The 17,780-nt window shown below is 52.5% G+C and overlaps 1 protein-coding gene across 1 annotated transcript; it reads left to right on the top strand.

Annotated features, from left to right (window-relative positions):
- Positions 1-3,729: 3,729 nt before the first annotated feature.
- LOC124654480 (agamous-like MADS-box protein AGL23) lies at positions 3,730-4,293 on the top strand. The gene has a single exon (XM_047193480.1). The coding sequence runs from the start codon at positions 3,730-3,732 to the stop codon at positions 4,291-4,293; it is 564 nt and encodes a 187-aa protein (XP_047049436.1).
- Positions 4,294-17,780: the final 13,487 nt, after the last annotated feature.

Raw genomic sequence — 17,780 nt, 5'->3', positions numbered from 1 at the left:
AGGGTCTTGTCGACGAACTCGGCGATGGCGGCTGGCTCGAGCAAGGCGGCGGTGGAGCCGGCTCGCTCGTGCCCTTGGGCGCCGAAGTCGCCGTGGTGCTTGGCGGCCTCGTACGCGAGAGGCACGGCGGGGATGGGCCCCGTGCCGGACGTCGCCGGCTCCACCTCCTCCTCCTGCTGCTGCGGTGAAGGGGCGGATTGTGCTCCCCCTGGCCGCCTAGATCAGGCGCCTGCGGCAGGTCGTCGTCGCCGGCATGCTCGCCGGCTTGGTCGGCCGGATCGACGAGATCCGGCGTCCACCTCTTCGTCGCCAGGTCGCCGTCCTCGGCGTTCTGGCGCTCAAAAAGCTAGAAAGACAGAAAAAACATGAACATATGACAAGCCGGAAGTCGGCAGAAGAAAAAGGAAGTCGGCCTCGCAGCCGCAAGCCGGAAAATGGCAAAGACATAGGACTTACCCGCGCCGGCGGATGCTCCCCGTCGTGAGGCACCAGCCCGTAGCTCCGGCTCTCCGTGAGGTTCGCCTTGGTGATGTGGTTCACCCGGCTGGCCACCTGGGCTTTGTTGAGCGGCGCCTTGGACGTCCGGTTCGGATCGAACCGGCCGGACATGTGCCCGATCTTGTGGGAGCGCATCTGGAGCGGCAGCACCCGGCGCTCGGCGATGGTGCAGAGGAGATCCTCGGCAGTCAGCCCGCCATCAGTGGCTGTCGCCGGGAAGTCCCACAGCGAGGTTCACCTCGGCGTTCGGATCCGTCGAGTAGGCGTTGTGGCTCCAATTGATCCGGCCGATCGGAGGAGCCGGGTTGAACTCCGGTAAATTGATCCGGTCGACGAGCGCCCGTCGTTGCGCACGTAGAAGAACGACATCTGCCAATTCTTCACCGAGTCGACGGTGGGGATTTTGGGGAAAGGCGTACCGGGCCGGGTGTAGATCGAGGCGGCGCCACGGGCCCGCAGGCGGCCTTCGGTGGTCTGGGCCTTCAAGTAGAAGAGCCGGCTCCAGTAAGTCGATGTCGGGCCACGAGCCGGCGTAAGCCTCCATGAACGCCACAAAGCAGCTCAAGAGGACGCACGCGTTGGCCGGCAGGTGATGCGGCTGAAGGCCGAAGTGGTCGAGGAACCGCCGGAAGAATGTTGATGCCGGCAGGCCCAGCCCGCGGTCGAGGTGCGCGCCGAAACGACGCGCTCGCCGGGCTCCGGCTTGGGCTCCGTCTCCTTGCCAGGCTCCCGCGTGATCACCGACCGCGGGATCCGCCGGAGGCGCACCAGGCGCTCGATGTCATCCTCGCGCATGTAGGAGCCCCTCCATGATCCGCTGGGGGACGCCATTGACGAGGTCGAAGAAGAAGAAGATGACCAAGAAAGGCGGAACGGCGAGGAAGAACCTTGCGACCGCGGCGGCGACAGCGGCGGCTGCGGACGCTCCGTCGAGACGCGCGGCCCCGTGGCGCCGGATTGATGGCGCGGCGGCGGCGGAACGGTGGAGTTTCGGTCGCCGGAGTTCGCCAGCGGAGGACGTTCGCCGGAGCAGCGAAGAGCTTGGGCGCGCGGAGAGCGACGGAGGCAGGAGCGCGAGGAAGGAGAAGTGGGCAAGTGCCGCCTCGGTACCCTCCCCCGCGGCATTTATAGCCGACCGCGGCGGGCAGTTGGCCTCCACGTGGCGATCGTGGCCACGCCGCCCGGATCTTCTGCGCATTAACGTCGCCCACGACCGCTACCGTTACCAGAAACCGCCACACCACGTCGCCCACTACCGCACCAGATCCGGAGGAACATTGATGTGACCAGACGAACCGACAGCCAGGCCAGGCGTCAGACCGGTCAAGTCGGGCGCAGGGCCCGAGGCGGCGGAGACCCCGGCGCGCAGCAAGCCGGAGCCGGACAAAAGTTCCACTCGAACCAAAACTCTTCAGCAAGGCGGAGGCTCCATCAAATCTTGCAAGAAAGCAAAAACTATACAAGTGTAAAAAGCGGCCGGCTGGGAGCAGCCGGCAGGGACGAGCCGGACGAGGGCGCAGCCGGCTGAATGAAAATTCTCAGTCGGCCCCTCCAAGTGCCGTCAAATATATTCAAGAAGCCAGGAAAACCTGCCTAGGTCCTTCTAAACGCAGGACCTTGCCAGCTTCGGGGGCTAATGTCGGGGGAAGACCCCGGGTAGGGCAATGGACGCGGAGCAGCCGGCTGGCCACTGGCCGGCTCGCGGCAAAGGCCGGCTGAGGAGCAGCCGGGCTGGCGCCGTGGCCGGCTGGTCCGGAAGCCGGCTGGCTCTAGGTCCTAGTCGGCCTGGCTACGGCCGCCAATCGTTGTAGCTGGGCCGGCTTCTACAAGCCATATCCGGCCGGGGGTCCGTACCTCAGACCGACTCGAGGCTGGCGAGTCTTGCCTCTGGAAGGAACCGGGTTGGTGATCCGGGTTCCCAAAGTCCACGCTGACTTCATCTTCCGTAAAGCGCGGGGCACTGTGGAGCAATAGTGCCACGCGCCGGACAGGCCATCATGGCTTACGACGCGCCGTACAGGCTACAGTGGCTGACGGCGACAGAGACACCTCCTCTCCATACCGCTGACCTGGGCAGCCGGATGGGACAGGCCACGACGCCTCAACGGCTCCTGACGTCACCGCCTCGGGAAGGAGCGGAAGCCGAAGCCGGCCAAGCCGGCCAGTAGACTATAGGGTCTTATATGTAAAGTGCCGGTGCCTATATAAGCCGCACTACCCCTCTCGTGCAGGGGACGATCGAACACTTATTGCTTTCACCTACCTACAGCGCTGCCCTGTGAGAGAGACCATCGTCTCCCTTAGCCTCCCAGGGCCAGCCGGACACAGCTCTAGGAGCACCATTGTACTGTGTGATTACCATATACACTCATAGCAGGAGTAGAGGTTTTACCTCCACCGGAGGGCCTCGAACCTGGGTACGTCGCCGTGTCGCTCGTGCCCATACCCGCTTCCGGATACCGCCGTGAGATCTCTCAGGAGCCCCTTCGATTAGCCACCCTATGGCATATGCCGTGACGATACCACGACAGAAACCGATCGCTCGAGCGAGCGATTGCTAGGGTGGGGATTCGTTCTATAATAGATCTAGAATTTCTCGCAATTTTTTTATAGTTATATCCATTTTGTGAAATGGAAGAGTCCAAAACTCTGGAACAAATCCGGTAAACTGGTACACTTAAAACCGACTGCAAACTCCCCTCTTTTTTCGGTAGCTATCTGGTAGAGTTGCTCTTATTATGCTGTTCAAGTTCAAAGCAAACTCCTATTTGTACGCCGCGTGGTAAAGGTCCAGACAGACCGGCAATGCGTTAGTATTACTAGTTCCGATCAAGTCAAAATTTCCCAAGTTAAAAAAAACAGGTCAAATTTCCATAAATAACTCACCTTCCAAATTTCTGACCGACCGGGTTACGAAATCGGTGCTGCCTTGGTAAAAAAGAAACGCGGCGCTGCGTGTAGCCACATATGGTTATTGGTTATGGTAACTACTGCACACGGTGATTTCTTTCCAAAATTGCCGCGTTGATCAGATCCCAAATTTAACAGGGAGCAGCAAAGAATCGGAGCTCTGCCTCCATTTATGGCAGCGCCTCTTCCTCCTTATATACCCCAGCTCCTTGCCTTGCACCTCCATCGCTTCGCATCGCATAGAGCAGCCATAGAGAGAGACAAGAAGCAAAGCAAAGAGCACCCGCCGCCGCCGCCGCGCTTTAGCTCTACCTTCCTCCCATGGCGCGCCCGCCGCTCCTCGAAAACGGCAAGAAGACCAAGGGGCGGCAGCGCAGGGAGCTGCGCCGGGTGGAGGACAAGGAGGCCCGCCAGGTGACCTTCTCCAAGCGCAAGGCCGGCCTCTGGAAGAAGGCCTCCGAGCTCGCGCTGCTCTGCCACGCCCGCGTCGCCGTCGTCGTCGTCTCCGAGGCCGGCAGGACCTTCGCCTTCGGCAGCCCCTCCGCTGACGCCGTCCTCGCGGGATGCGGCGGCGACACCGACGACGCCCCCGCGGACTGGGAGGGCATGGAGGCGCTGTCCTGGGACGCCAATGAGAGAGCCGCGGAGGTCGAGAAGGAGGCCGAGCGGATGAGCGCCGCCGGGAACAAGGTGCTGGAGCTGCAGAGGCAGACGGGCAAGCGCTTCTGGTTCGAGGTCGACCCGGCCGCGCTCGGAAAGGAGGAGCTGCCGGTGTTCGTCAGGGCGCTCCGACGCCTCAGGGACAACGTCGGCCGCCGCGCCGATAAGAAGCAGGCAACTCCACGGTCCACCGCCGCAGTAGAGAAGCAGGCAACTCCGTATTAGGCTAATGCTTGCTTAGTTAGCTAATTTACGTGCCACTAGTAATCATTTAGTTCTACTTACTCGCGTTTTGGACTTTTGGTAGTACTCTGTAAGTTATGCTGCAAGTTTTTTAGCGGGGAATTCAGCTTATCAACCTGATAGCACTCTTTATGTAAGTATATACGATCATTAACTCAACTTTTTCCACAAATCATGCCTTATTAGATCAACCAATATATATATATATATATAGCCACGTTGTGTTGTGCTAGGCGTCGCGCAGCCGCTTTGGAATAACTCAGTCACCTCACTAGCCGTCACCTAAAAGTTTGCAGCATTTTGAAAAGGACAGTGCTGGGCGTCTCCGGGGATCAAAATTTTGATCCCCGGGTCCATACACACGTGTCCTCTTAGAGACCCCAAATTCCGCTTTTGCTTTCATAATGTACTAAAGTAGAAAAAAAATGTTTCGTTTGTACCAAATTTATTTCCTCCTAAAATCCCACTTTTGCTTCCATAATGTACCTGTTGCGGTCAGAAACCCACCGGCGGGCAGCGACTGGCAACACCGTAGAGCCGGGAACAACTAGGGCTGCGGCTGGCCCCAGTCCCTCAGAGCGACGGCCCGCAAAGCCTCCTGGTCACACGTCCGATGCTATCGCAAGGGCGTGCCACCTGACCTATACCTGGTCAGGAAGGTGTTGGATGATGGCTCGCTTAGTTTCCTGCATGGCATACACGTAAACGTTAAATACGAGCCTCGATCGGCTCTCGGGTTATCCTCGTGAATCGGCTCAAAGAGACGATCCACCCATGATTCGTACGAGGTGCACGAATATATGGTGGTCCTGCTTGATCAAGATAAAGCTAAAGCGATCTACGACGATTTAGGGTTTTCACCGCATAATCGGATCATCCTACTCACGATTGGGCCTCGCGCTCGCGCACGGTGATCGTAAGCCGATCCTAGACAGGGCCTAAAAACCAACACGAGGTTGATCCCCGGAACATCCTGTCTAGGGCTAGCAAATTACACCCTACACGCCGCTGGATCCTCCAACCCTTTGTAAGGCCTAACTATTGTGGATATTAAACTAATCCTTGAAGAACAAGGAGCAACCGTAACGGATCGGATCTACTAAATTATGATCAAGCGGGGTGCCGCCCCTACACCTAAGATAGGTGTAAGGGCGGCTAGATGTATAAGGGTTGCACTACGACAGCATATGATACGAAGAACAATGCTAACCCTAACACATCTAAGATAACTACGTTGCTCGCCATCAAAAAGGCTTCAGCACGAGCAACGCATGAACAACGTGGGTAGGCTTGTGCTGCCTAGATCGCAAGATGCGATCTAGGCAGCATGGTGGTGCTTACCGGAGAAACCCTCGAGACGAAGGAGTTGGCGATGCGCCAAGATTTGTTTGTGTTGAACGTTGGTTGTTGTTTATTCCATAAACCCTAGACATATTTATAGTCCAAGGGACTTTCTAATTCAGGCGTGCACCTAACCGTGCACGGGTAAAACTCTATCTCCTAACCGACACGTAATCTAACATGTTACAGATACATGGGCAAACTAGCCCAAATTTTGCATGTAAGGCCGATTCACATATTCCTTCCATGTATATATCTTTAAGTCCATCTTGATCGCGGCCCACCTCTGACTTGGTCAAATTCTGGTGATAACACATGCCCCCCTGGTTTTGGAAATGACATTTCCAAAATCATTACGCTTTTCTTTCGTCGGGTCATGTCGTGACAGAGCAGAGCTGCCGCAGAATCTTCCATCATCTCGCCTCGCCTCCTGGGCTTCTCTGCACGAATTGATAATTTCGGCATAACGTCCTCGAGAACCGTCATGGCATTAAATCTCCACTACACTCCCTTTATTTATCTGTGCCAAACGGTTCACCACTTCATCCTTCTGCTCCAAACTAGCCTTCAGCCCAAAAACCCTCTCCTTTCATGGCCATGTCGTCCTCTTCCTCCTCTTCCGCTTCCCTCCAATCCTCCTCAAACGAGTCGATTCCAGAACCCAACCAGATGGAGGCGTACAGCCGGCGCGCTCCCAAGCATTGGGACAAGCGGGAGTGGGACTTTGATTTCGTGCCAGAGGGCGAGGAACTCGTCTGGTCAGATGGGGCCATGCCCCTAACTGACGGGGAGGATGACCTCCGATTCCTGATCGACGGAGCACTGGAGGCGGAGAGCGACAACGATGACCCTCCCTTCCGGGGTAAATTTACCTCCGTCACCAAAGAAAAAGAGGATGACGAAGACGAAGATATCTCCTCCGACATGAAGAAGGAACAGGAGGACGACACCTCCTCCGATGAACCGCCGCCAAAGCGCATCCGTGGCTGGGCTTGGTCAGATGAGGATGATGACGATGACGAAGAAGAAGCCTCCGCTGAAGGTTATAGTAGCAGCAACGAGGAACTCGCCAACAGCAGCGATGACGACGGCTACCTCAGTGACGGCGAAGACAGCAACAACCCTTAGAGTAGGGATCTACTAGCATAGGATTAGTTGCAGTAATCTTGTCCCTTTTGTCGAACAATCGGCTCTTTTTTGTAAGAAACCTTATTATCAATGAAAAAACTTCCTTCGATCTTGCCGATGTCCTTCATGCTGATTTAGCCGTTTGTCAGCCTAACCAATGCTCAACGTCCGGTGGCAACGCACCAGCTTCTCTCAATGATCTGCGAGACAGGCCAATTCAGTCATCCCTCCAAATTAGCCAGCTCTGCCGATGACGATGGCACAGCCGATCTTAGTAGGCTGGCGATTTGGTCTTGAGCAGGCGTCTTTAAGCCCTGGAACTGTCTTGGATGCTAAAACTGATGACTCTGTAACAAAAACACCACTCTTCAGAACAGTTGCGATGTAGAGCCAGCCGATTCCAGTCAAATTGGCTCTCCAGAGCAAAGATTTTTAGGGCGAGCTGCCCCCCGAGCCTTAATCAAAGCGAGTTAGCCAAATGTGCCGCCATTGGCCTCAAATCATGACGTAGCCAGCCGATTTCAACAAAATCGGCTCCCCGGAGCAGAGGACCTTCAGGGTGAGCTGCCCCCCGGGCTTCTTCAGTCTACTCCTTGCGTCTTGCTGGTCAGATCGGCTCCTTTCCTTTGGCGGATCTGATGCAACCCACCCTTAACCTGATCTGCTGCTCTTGGCATTGTTCTTGAAGAGAGGATCTGAGCCATTAAACCACTCCCTTGAGGAGTTCTTCCATTAGAGTCTCTCTTCGTGGCCCACTTCCTGCTCCATTGACCCTCTGATTATAACAGTTATACCTCTTGAGTCGATGGCCATGCATCGGCTTTATATCCTTAAGGCGATGTCTGCTGCATCGGCTGTGCTTAAAATTTTTGAATTTTTTACGGCCGATTTATGTATCGGCCCCCGTACTTGATACTCCTACTTCATATCCTCATGTTTTATCCACCTAGGTGCCCCCCGAGCCGATTCTGTCAAGAGAATTGATGGTATCGGCTCTTTAGGTATTCCCTGCTGGATCAAACGTTGAACCCAGGCATAATGGATGGTGAGGATAATTTTGGCCGATTGCTGGAATCGGCCTCCACGTTGCTTGTTCGATGAAGGTTTTGTAATGTCCCTCCACAAATTTTTGGGGCCGATCACAAGGATCAGCCTCGCCACGTTTGCTCGTTGATTTGCTCCAGCTACACGGTTAGGCCAGTGGATACGACCAGCCTAACTTCATCCTCTGTCACACCGATGCGCTCGCTGTCGTCCACCTTGAGTGCATCGTCTAATCCTCGAGCAGTAAACTCCGTTGGGAGGATGAACACCATGTTTGTGCCAGCCGATGTCTCATCATCGGCTTTCCTTTGCTTGGGGCGCCACTCTTTTCTTTGTGGCCGACCTTCTTCGTCCGGGGTTCGGCTGAATCTTGGCGGCCGGATCAGGCCGCGCCTTCCTCAACGTGTGCGGTATAATCTTTCGGCCTCTTCCAACCCACGCAGACGCTGAACCCTTCGTTTTTGGGAACGGCTGAGCCCATCAGGGCACCACCTTGGCCGATGATACTTGTCTTCTTCATCATCGTCCTCTAGTTCCTCGAGATTTTTCACCCGAGCAGACTCAGCACGCTCGTTCCGAGGCGGGAGAGGCCCTAGACGCTTGAACACGGACACGTTAGCTGCATCCTTCTTCTTCTGTTTGCATTCTGGGCAGTTGCCGATTGTTGGCAATCGGCTCATTCCTGAATCCCAGCAGTGTCTGAAGAAGGGGCAGTCCCAGTGCCTATCCTCGTCGTCTTGCTGCCTCGACTTTTCCTTGGCGTGGCGCTCGTATCGCTCCTCGTCGTGATCATGCCGACGACGCCTCCTGTCGTCCCTAGCCAGACGATGTTTTTCATCATCGTCGCTGTATTGCCGGCGTTGGTCATACTGACTCACATACTTGTTGAGGAGGTGATCAGAGAGAGGTCGTTGATATCTTATGTTCTTCACTTCTCCCTCTGTGACGTAGCGCTTGCCGTCTTGGCGGAGCCGATCGCGTGGAGCGGCTTCCTCTGTGTCTTTGCTATGAGAGCAGCTGCCCTCATCTCCGTCCTTACCAGAGTGGTGCCCAAGCCCTACCATGTTGATATTGCACGAGAGATCTGGCTGGCACCCTCCATGGTAAGTATACTCCACCATGTTAACGGCGGGGAAGGGGTGTGTGTCGACCTTCATGGCGTACTGGTTGAAAATTAGCCGTCCATTTTCTATCGCCATTTGGATCTCGTCGACGCCACACCCTGCGGTCGTTAGTGGTGTGGGTGAACGTGTTATGCCACTTGCGGTATGGCTTTCCGTTCAGCTCCTGCACCGTAGGAATCTTGTGGCCTTCGGGTACCTTTATATGCTTCTCCGTGAGTAAGAGATCGAAAATCTGCTCGGTTTTGGTCACGTCGAAGTCGAACCCTTTTGGAGGGCCTTGTGGCTTCACCCATTTGCGGGACACGGGGCCTGCCGCTCGAGTCCATTCAGCCACTCGCTACCTCTCGATCTCCCGCATCACCTTCATCCTCGTCTGCGTCAACCAGGGCCACCGCACGCTTGAATTTGTCCTGGTAAACATCTGGATGGCGCTGTTCATATGCTGACAGCTTCTGCACCATGTGCGCCAACGAAGGGTAGTCTGCTTGGGAGGCCACGTCCTTGATCGATGATGAGAGACCCACCACCGCCAACTCGATTGCTTCTTTTTCACTTACGTGAACCGAATAGCATCGGTTCCTCACGGTCCTGAAGCGCTGGATGTATTCTGACACTGTTTCCCCGCGCTTCTGTCGTACTTGTGCTAGATCGGCAATGCCAGCCTCGGAAGCCTCTGAGTGATACTGCTCATGGAACTGCTCTTCCAACTGCTTCCAAGTCCGGATTGAGTTCGGTGGCAGCGATGTGTACCACCCGAAAGCCGATCCTGTGAGGGACTGTGCGAAGAACCTCACACGCAGCTCGTCTGACGCCGAGATCGTGCCCAGCTGTGCCAAATATCGGCTCACATGCTCGATGGAGCTGGAACCATCTGATCCACTAAACTTTGTGAAGTCCGGGAGCCGATATTTGGGTGGTAGCGGGATCAATTCGTACTCGTTAGGGTACGGCTTGGTATAGCCGAACGTCTTCCTTTTCGGCATCATGCCGAACTGATCTTTCAGAATCGTACAAATCTGATCCGCGGTGATGGCTGAAGGTGTCGAACCCTGAAGATTCGCCGGGGTGGCATACTTAACCAGCCATGCTTGCTTTTCCGAGTTCCGAGCCAAGCTGCAGGAGCTGGGCTGCGGAGGTTTGTCGGAGTGGCGTACTTAGCTAACCACGTTTGCTTCTCAAGATCTGCTCCCGACGTTCCTCCTGCTCGTTCCGAGGCCCCTGCTTGTCGCAGCCTGGTTCGAGAGTGCCCGGGTGCTGCGGTCGGCACATATGCGCACGCGTATCCGTGCGGGATCTCCTTGGGCGCCTCGGGTAGGAATTGGTAGTCACTAGGATCACCACCAATTTTGTAGACGACGTATGCCGATGAGTTCGGCACTTCCGGTGCTGCCCATGCGAACGGCGGTGGTGGATGGGACTGGAGTGGCATCTCTCCTTTGTAAGTCCCCGAGCTGGTCCCGACGGAGAATACCGATGGCTCATGATTCCTGGATCACGCGCAGAGCGACACGCTCCAAAGTGTTCACCAGGCTCTCAGAGTGGCGGTGCAACGAATGAGCCACCATGTAGTTGATCTCCTGACGCAGCGACCTGGTGCGTTCTTCTGACGGAGCGGACAGGTCCACTCCATCGAGTGCGCCTTCAGGTGAGAACCCCTTCCACCTGACGCCATGGGAGCGGGTTCTGTGGAAAGAGCCGATGAGTTCGGCTTCGAGGACTGCCTTGATCTCGTCATGCTTCTTCTTGAGCTCGTCAGTCAGATCCTCGTACTTGACCGGAGTGCTTTCCGCCATCTCGGATGTAGATGGCGATGGGGTGGATGTCGAAGGTTGTCCCACCGGGCGTGCCAGAATGTGTTGCGGTCAGAAACCCACCGGCGGGCAGCGACTGGCAACACCGTAGAGCCGGGAACAACTAGGGCTGCGGCTGGCCCGAGTCCCTCAGAGCGACGGCCCGCAAAGCCTCCTGGTCACACGTCCGATGCTATCGCAAGGGCGTGCCACCTGACCTATACCTGGTCAGGAAGGTGTTGGATGATGGCTCGCTTAGTTTCCTGCATGGCATACACGTAAACGTTAAATACGAGCCTCGATCGGCTCTCGGGTTATCCGTGAATCGGCTCAAAGAGCCGATCCACCCATGATTCGTACGAGGTGCACGAATATATGGTGGTCCTGCTTGATCAAGATAAAGCTAAAGCGATCTACGACGATTTAGGGTTTTCACCGCATAATCGGATCATCCTACTCACGATTGGGCCTCGCGCTCGCGCACGGTGATCGTAAGCCGATCCTAGACAGGGCCTAAAAACCAACACGAGGTTGATCCCCGGAACATCCTGTCTAGGGCTAGCAAATTACACCCTACACGCCGCTGGATCCTCCAACCCTTTGTAAGGCCTAACTATTGCGGATATTAAACTAATCCTTGAAGAACAAGGAGCAACCGTAACGGATCAGATCTACTAAATTATGATCAAGCGGGGTGCCGCCCCTACACCTAAGATAGGTGTAAGGGCGGCTAGATGTATAAGGGTTGCACTACGACAGCATATGATACGAAGAACAATGCTAACCCTAACACATCTAAGATAACTACGTTGCTCGCCATCAAAAAGGCTTCGACACGAGCAACGCATGAACAACGTGGGTAGGCTTGTGCTGCCTAGATCGCAAGATGCGATCTAGGCAGCATGGTGCTTACCGGAGAAACCCTCGAGACGAAGGAGTTGGCGATGCGCCGAGATTTGTTTGTGTTGAACGTTGGTTGTTGTTTATTCCATAAACCCTAGACATATTTATAGTCCAAGGGACTTTCTAATTCAGGCGTGCACCTAACCGTGCACGGGTAAAACTCTATCTCCTAACCGACACGTAATCTAACATGTTACAGATACATGGGCAAACTAGCCCAAATTTTGCATGTAAGGCCGATTCACATATTCCTTCCATGTATATATCTTTAAGTCCATCTTGATCGCGGCCCACCTCTGACTTGGTCAAATTCTGGTGATAGCAGTACCAAAGTAGCAAATAAAGTTTCGTTCTAGCAAATCTATTCCCACATAAAATCCCACTTTTGCTTCCATAAAAGCACAAGTGTAGCAAAACCAACTCGATTGTAACAAAAGATAGTTCACCCATGAAACACACAGACTTCGTCGGGGACCTCACCGGAGATAGCCGAAAGCCTCGCCGGAGACTATGTAGCAAAAAGTTTGTGCTATTGTAGCAAAACCTAAACTTGTCGGGACATTGACGGAAACCTCGCCGGAGATATTTTTGGTGCTTCTATAGTAGCAAAACTGATTTCGCCGAAGATCTCGCCGGAAACTTTGTAGCAACAATTTTATACTTTTGCAGTAAAACCATAGAACGGTTGTAGCAACAAAGATATAGGTATGTAGCAATATTGTAGCATTCGAGGAAGGATCGCATCAGGAACATATAATTATGGTAGCACCTCGATCACGTATTAGCAGCAAATACATACAAAAAAGTAGCATTTTGGAAACACTAATGTAGCATCAGAAAAAACATATCTCCATTTGCAGCACCACCTTCGTGGTTTCCTAGCAACAACCAACCCTGGAGGGCGACCAGCAAGATGGCGCCCCGGTGCCCCTCCGGCGAGCTCTCCGGTGGATCCCTGGATGGCAACCCGGATGATGGCGCCCCGACACCCCTCCCCCCCCATCCACGCGTTCTTCCACAGATCAGCAGCCGATGCGCTGCTGCGATCTGCTCCACGACCTCTGGTACATGCGCACCATAGACGTTGTTCAGCGTGTCCCGCTGCTCATCGGCAGCGGACCCTTCCACCTACAGCACCCGCCATGGCCCGCTAGCTAATAACATCCTCCATGGCCGAGGCCGGCATGGGCACCTCGCTGCCTCCGAGCTCTCCTGGCCACCGAGACCATCGCCTCCGAGCGCGCTACCGCGAGGCGAACCCTTTCCGCCCCTCCGCCTGCCTTGCCGCGCCGCCGACGGTCGACTCCGTCAGTTTCGGCGGGCTCCGTGCGTGCATCTCGCCATGGACAGACAATGAGGAAGGAGTCAACGGGAGGAGAGGAAGTGAGGAACGGGTAAGGGAAAAGTGGGTGGGCCACGCATCGTTTCTATTGACACCGAACGGGCCACATGTCGCTCGTTAAAGGAGGACGAAGGAACGTGCTCTATCCCCCGAGGGGAAGCCAACGTTTTCCTTTTACTGAATGTAGCAAAAAAACACCTCCCGCCAGCAAAAAATAACCCTCTTTTGCTACATTGTAGCAAAAAAACGGTTCAGTCACGAAATTAAATAAAAAGGCTGAGAGAGCTAGTAGCAAAAAATTATGCTATTGTAGCAAAAAAAAATGCTAATGTAGCAAAAACCAATATCATCGGAAAATTGACGAAGACCTCTCCGGAGACCTCGTAGCAACATTTCTATACTAACGTAGCAAAACAACTAAACAATTATAGCAAAAAAATAGCATCACATCATTTTTTACAAAGGTCTCTGGCGAGGTCATTGCTATTGTATCAAAACAGACTTCGCCCAATACATCACCAAAAATACTTAGTAGTAAAATATATATACTAACATAGCAAAACCATAGAACGGCTGTACCAAAAAAATCTATATATTACAGCAAACTCCACGTAATGCATGTCGCAACCCGTCGGCAGCAAGGAGGGCTGCCGTGGGCAGCAACTTGGCCCACCGCGCGCAGCAACGAGGGCTGCCGTCAGCAGCAACCTGGCTCGCCCATGGTAGAAAGGAGGGCCGCCTTTGCAGATGGACGCCCGTGGTACACCGATGGACGCCAGTGATGAGAGTCCCGGTGCCGACGGTTATAGGCGCGATGGAGGGAGGAGGGGCACGAGTTCGTGCCGCCGTGGTCGTGGGGGAGGAGCAGCACGAGGTTGGGAGCGCCATGGGAGCGGGGGCGGAGCAGCACGAGGTCGTGAGCGCGGCGGGGTGACGGAAGAGAAACAACAGGTCGTGGTCCACAACCATGCTGCTACTCCCCGCCGGTAGGCGGAGCTCTGCCTCGCCGCGTGGCAGCGGGAGCTTATGGTAGCGCGGCGGTGAGGGCGTGCTGCCAAGGTATCCATGGGGACTGGCGATGGGGTGTGCGGTTGTAATGTCCCAGGTTTAGAGACGATTGAGGGGTAGATTTTAGAAAGGGATGTGCATTGCATAGTAAATTCTGGGGAAATTTCGCGCTTTTAAACAAAAACTGCATCGAAGGGGGACAAGTTTCTCTCTCGACACCTTACAGGGTTAGGGTTTCGAGAGTGCGACAAACTTGTAACTCACCTAATTAAATTAGGGTTTTGAGAAGAGAGAAGAGTATTGCATTACAACTTAAGTTGCATGATTGAATTCAAACACAAAAACTTTTGAATTTCAAATTTAAACATAATATGAATATCTCATAATTCAAAACTGAGGTAATTCATTAAACAAATATGAATAATCAAAGAATATAAACATCCCATTTATTTAGTAAAGCTCATTAGGGAAACTTTGAGCTTTATTAATAATCACACAAGATACAATGTCAATTACAATATTCAGAATTGAAATAAAGGAATTACTTACAACACATTACACAAATTGGGATAAATAGAAAAAGAAGATAAAATAAGAGTACAAGTATGAATCTATCCTAATTACTACAATGTGAATATCATCTAATTTTGAGCTTGAAGATCATCTTGGTCATCACTTTGTTCCTGCACACAAGCACAACAAAGAAAGAAATTATGCCAAGTGGCATTGCCACTTGGTAGGTTAGCAAATAATGGAAATGAAGAGGATATGATCAAGTTTCGCCGAGCCAATCCTCTCAAAGCCCAAGTGCAAAGCATCCGGTGTACACACACACACAGCCTCGCTCACAAGGCTGTGTGCATGCAACACACACACACAACACAAGTGAGGAGTCATCAACACATGCCGGCCGTGCCGTCGACCATAGAAGCTAGGGCCAGCCATATAAAAGCTTTTTCACCAAAGCAAACCCTAGCTGCTCATCGGCAGAATCTCCAAAGGGTAAGAACTAGCAAGAACAACTCAAGAACACCAAGAACAGGTGAACAGCCAGAGCTGTCTCACCTATTCCCCATCACCAGAAATCAACCAAGCATCACCAACAAGTCAGGAGGAGCAGGGCAGGCATAAGATCATCACAGAAGAAAACCCTCTACACCAACAACCTTTCTAGGAGCTGGAGTGAGGTATACCACACAAGAGCCTGAGCAAGATCATATCTTGCTCATACTTAAGCATGCTTGCATCACAGGAGCACGAAGGGTAGAAAACCCCGAGTGTATCATCATTTGGTTACTAAACCAATTGGTGCCAAGCAAGTACAACCAAGGCTAAAAGGAAAATAAACCAGGGAACACTGGTTGTGACAACATAGTGTCAAAACCAGAAATCCAGCATGGATTTACTCCTTGCAGCCATTCAGAATCACAAAGCACCTATTGACCTAGCTAAACCATCAGATTGACAGGCAACATGTGCCTATCCTAATTATCAACATCAAGGCTACTGGAAATTCACTAAGTGACTAGCCAGTGAGCATCTATCCATCACAGAAAGCCACCAAATAGGGGAGCCATCCCGGGGCAGCACATGAATACTGCCAGGATCACCTCAACCACTTAACCAATTCCAACAAAGAAACCATGCACAGATATCATCACCCAAGAGGGTTCAAAAGGAGGGCTAGGGTACACAACCAAGTGTTGGCATCCATCTAACCCTACCAAACTCAATGAAATGATCATAACTGCAGAGCAGTTCACATCAATTATCCATGTGATTAAGCCAAACTAGACAGATAATTGAAATACACAAGCAACCAGTAATACATACACTTGCTCATGATCTAGAAGATCACTGCAAGCCACAGCAGGTGCTGGGGGTAAGCAAGAGCATGCACCAGCACATGCTTGAGTGCCACACAGGTCAAGTAAAAGCATCAGTGAAACACAAGCCATAGGACAGCAGAAAATCATCAAGCACTGATGATTATATGATCATCAGGGCTTGCCTTAGCATACAAAAGCTTGACAAGGGCAAGTCTGGCAGCAATCCATGAATCATATAAATAAAATAGCCACAGTTAAGCAACAGTTATATCACAGACAATTACATAAATCATTTACAATTGTATCCGAAGCACATCAAATACATGAGGTACACTCGAACCATAACAAACAAGTAAAATACTTCATGTTCATCACTGAATCATACCATCAAGCTAACGAATAATGCTCGTGAAAACAGGTTCATGAGTTAGAGCACAAGAAATAGCCACAACAACACTGGCACTTGCAAATTTGCAATAATAGCAATCAACAGCTAAGCCAGTAAAGCATCCATGATCACACATGAGTGTCAGGCAAGCATAGGAACAAGATAGAGGCACAGGGAGGAACCTAGCATGAATAGTAAGCACTGGAATGGTCAGGGCAACAATGGCCAAGGCAAGTAGAGGCAGTGGCTTGAACAGCATGAGCAGCACAGCAACACAAAGAAGCACGAGCAAGCATAGCAAGACAAAGAACACAAGCGTATCAACAGCAGCAGCATCACGGCATGGCCGTACCACTATGAGGCACGGTAAGCCTGTGACCAAACTAGACGAAGGAGAGGAGGAGAAGAAGGAGATCAAGTAGAAGAAGTATAGGCGGCGCACATACCTGGAGCAGCAGCACCACAGCGTGCCATGGCGGCACGGCGGCACGGACTGGCCACGGCAGCACCAAGCCGTGGCCAAGCCAGGCGGTCACCGAGGCGCAGGGCTCCAGCGCAACCACGGCGGGGCACACGGCCACGCCACGGCGCCAGGATCGACGGCTGCGACGAGGTGGCCGCGGAAACCCTCGGCCATGTCGCAGAGATGTTGGGGAAGAACGGTGGCGGTGAGGAAACACAGATCGGCGCGGACCGATCGGTGCGCCATCATGCGGCCGTTCGATTGCGACCGATCTCGCCGGCGGGGACGGCCGGTGGCGGTCGGAATAATTCGGCGACGGCGAGGCGACCACGGTGTCGCGAGAGCAAGGGAGAGGTTAGGGTTTCTGCGCGAGGAGAGGGGAGAGGACGAATGGGCCGACCGAGCCCGAAGGGTGGCTCGGGTGCGACCTAACCCGTTGGGCCACCCTGACAGGTGGGGCCCAAGGGCATTTAGGTCATTTCCTAATTCCAAGAAATACAGAAACTTTGAAATTATGTAAGAAATGTTAAATAACTCTAAAAAAATAATTAAAAATATGAAAATAGATCAGCATAAAATTCTCTATCTAAATAAAATATCAAAGAGAATTTTTGAAGACAATTAAGAATGAGTCATAATTTGAGGATTTAAATAATCATTTAAATCACACATATAATTTTCAATAATAAAAATAAGTCCATTAATGCATTTGGACTTCAAAACACCTTGACAACATTTCAAGGTTGTATTTACACTAAATATAGTATCTCCAAATCTATCTTAGTATTAACCTCTCATAAAATAACAACGACATCGGAAGGGGGGAACAAACCCTAAAACTGGAATCATGCATAATTGCTTCTTTAACCATTGCCCTTATCGGACAATGATGCTATTTTTCGGAGACGAGAGGACAAGGGTCAGTCCACACCTTCCAACTGCAAAACTTTGCGAGTGTTCGTGCAAGTTCATCACTTGCTCATGTCATTTGAGTATTTTTATCAAATTACTTGCAAAGTATTATGGTTATCTCTATTGCACAAAAATCAAAACCACTACTTTCATAACTATGAATATGACTATGTGGTGGGCAATGGAACCATGGATTG

The sequence above is a fragment of the Lolium rigidum genome, chromosome 1, assembly GCF_022539505.1.
Source record: "Lolium rigidum isolate FL_2022 chromosome 1, APGP_CSIRO_Lrig_0.1, whole genome shotgun sequence".
Lineage (NCBI taxonomy): Eukaryota > Viridiplantae > Streptophyta > Magnoliopsida > Poales > Poaceae > Lolium > Lolium rigidum.
The sequence above is the reverse complement of the archived record's forward strand: the minus strand, read 5'-3'. Positions and strand labels throughout refer to the sequence as shown.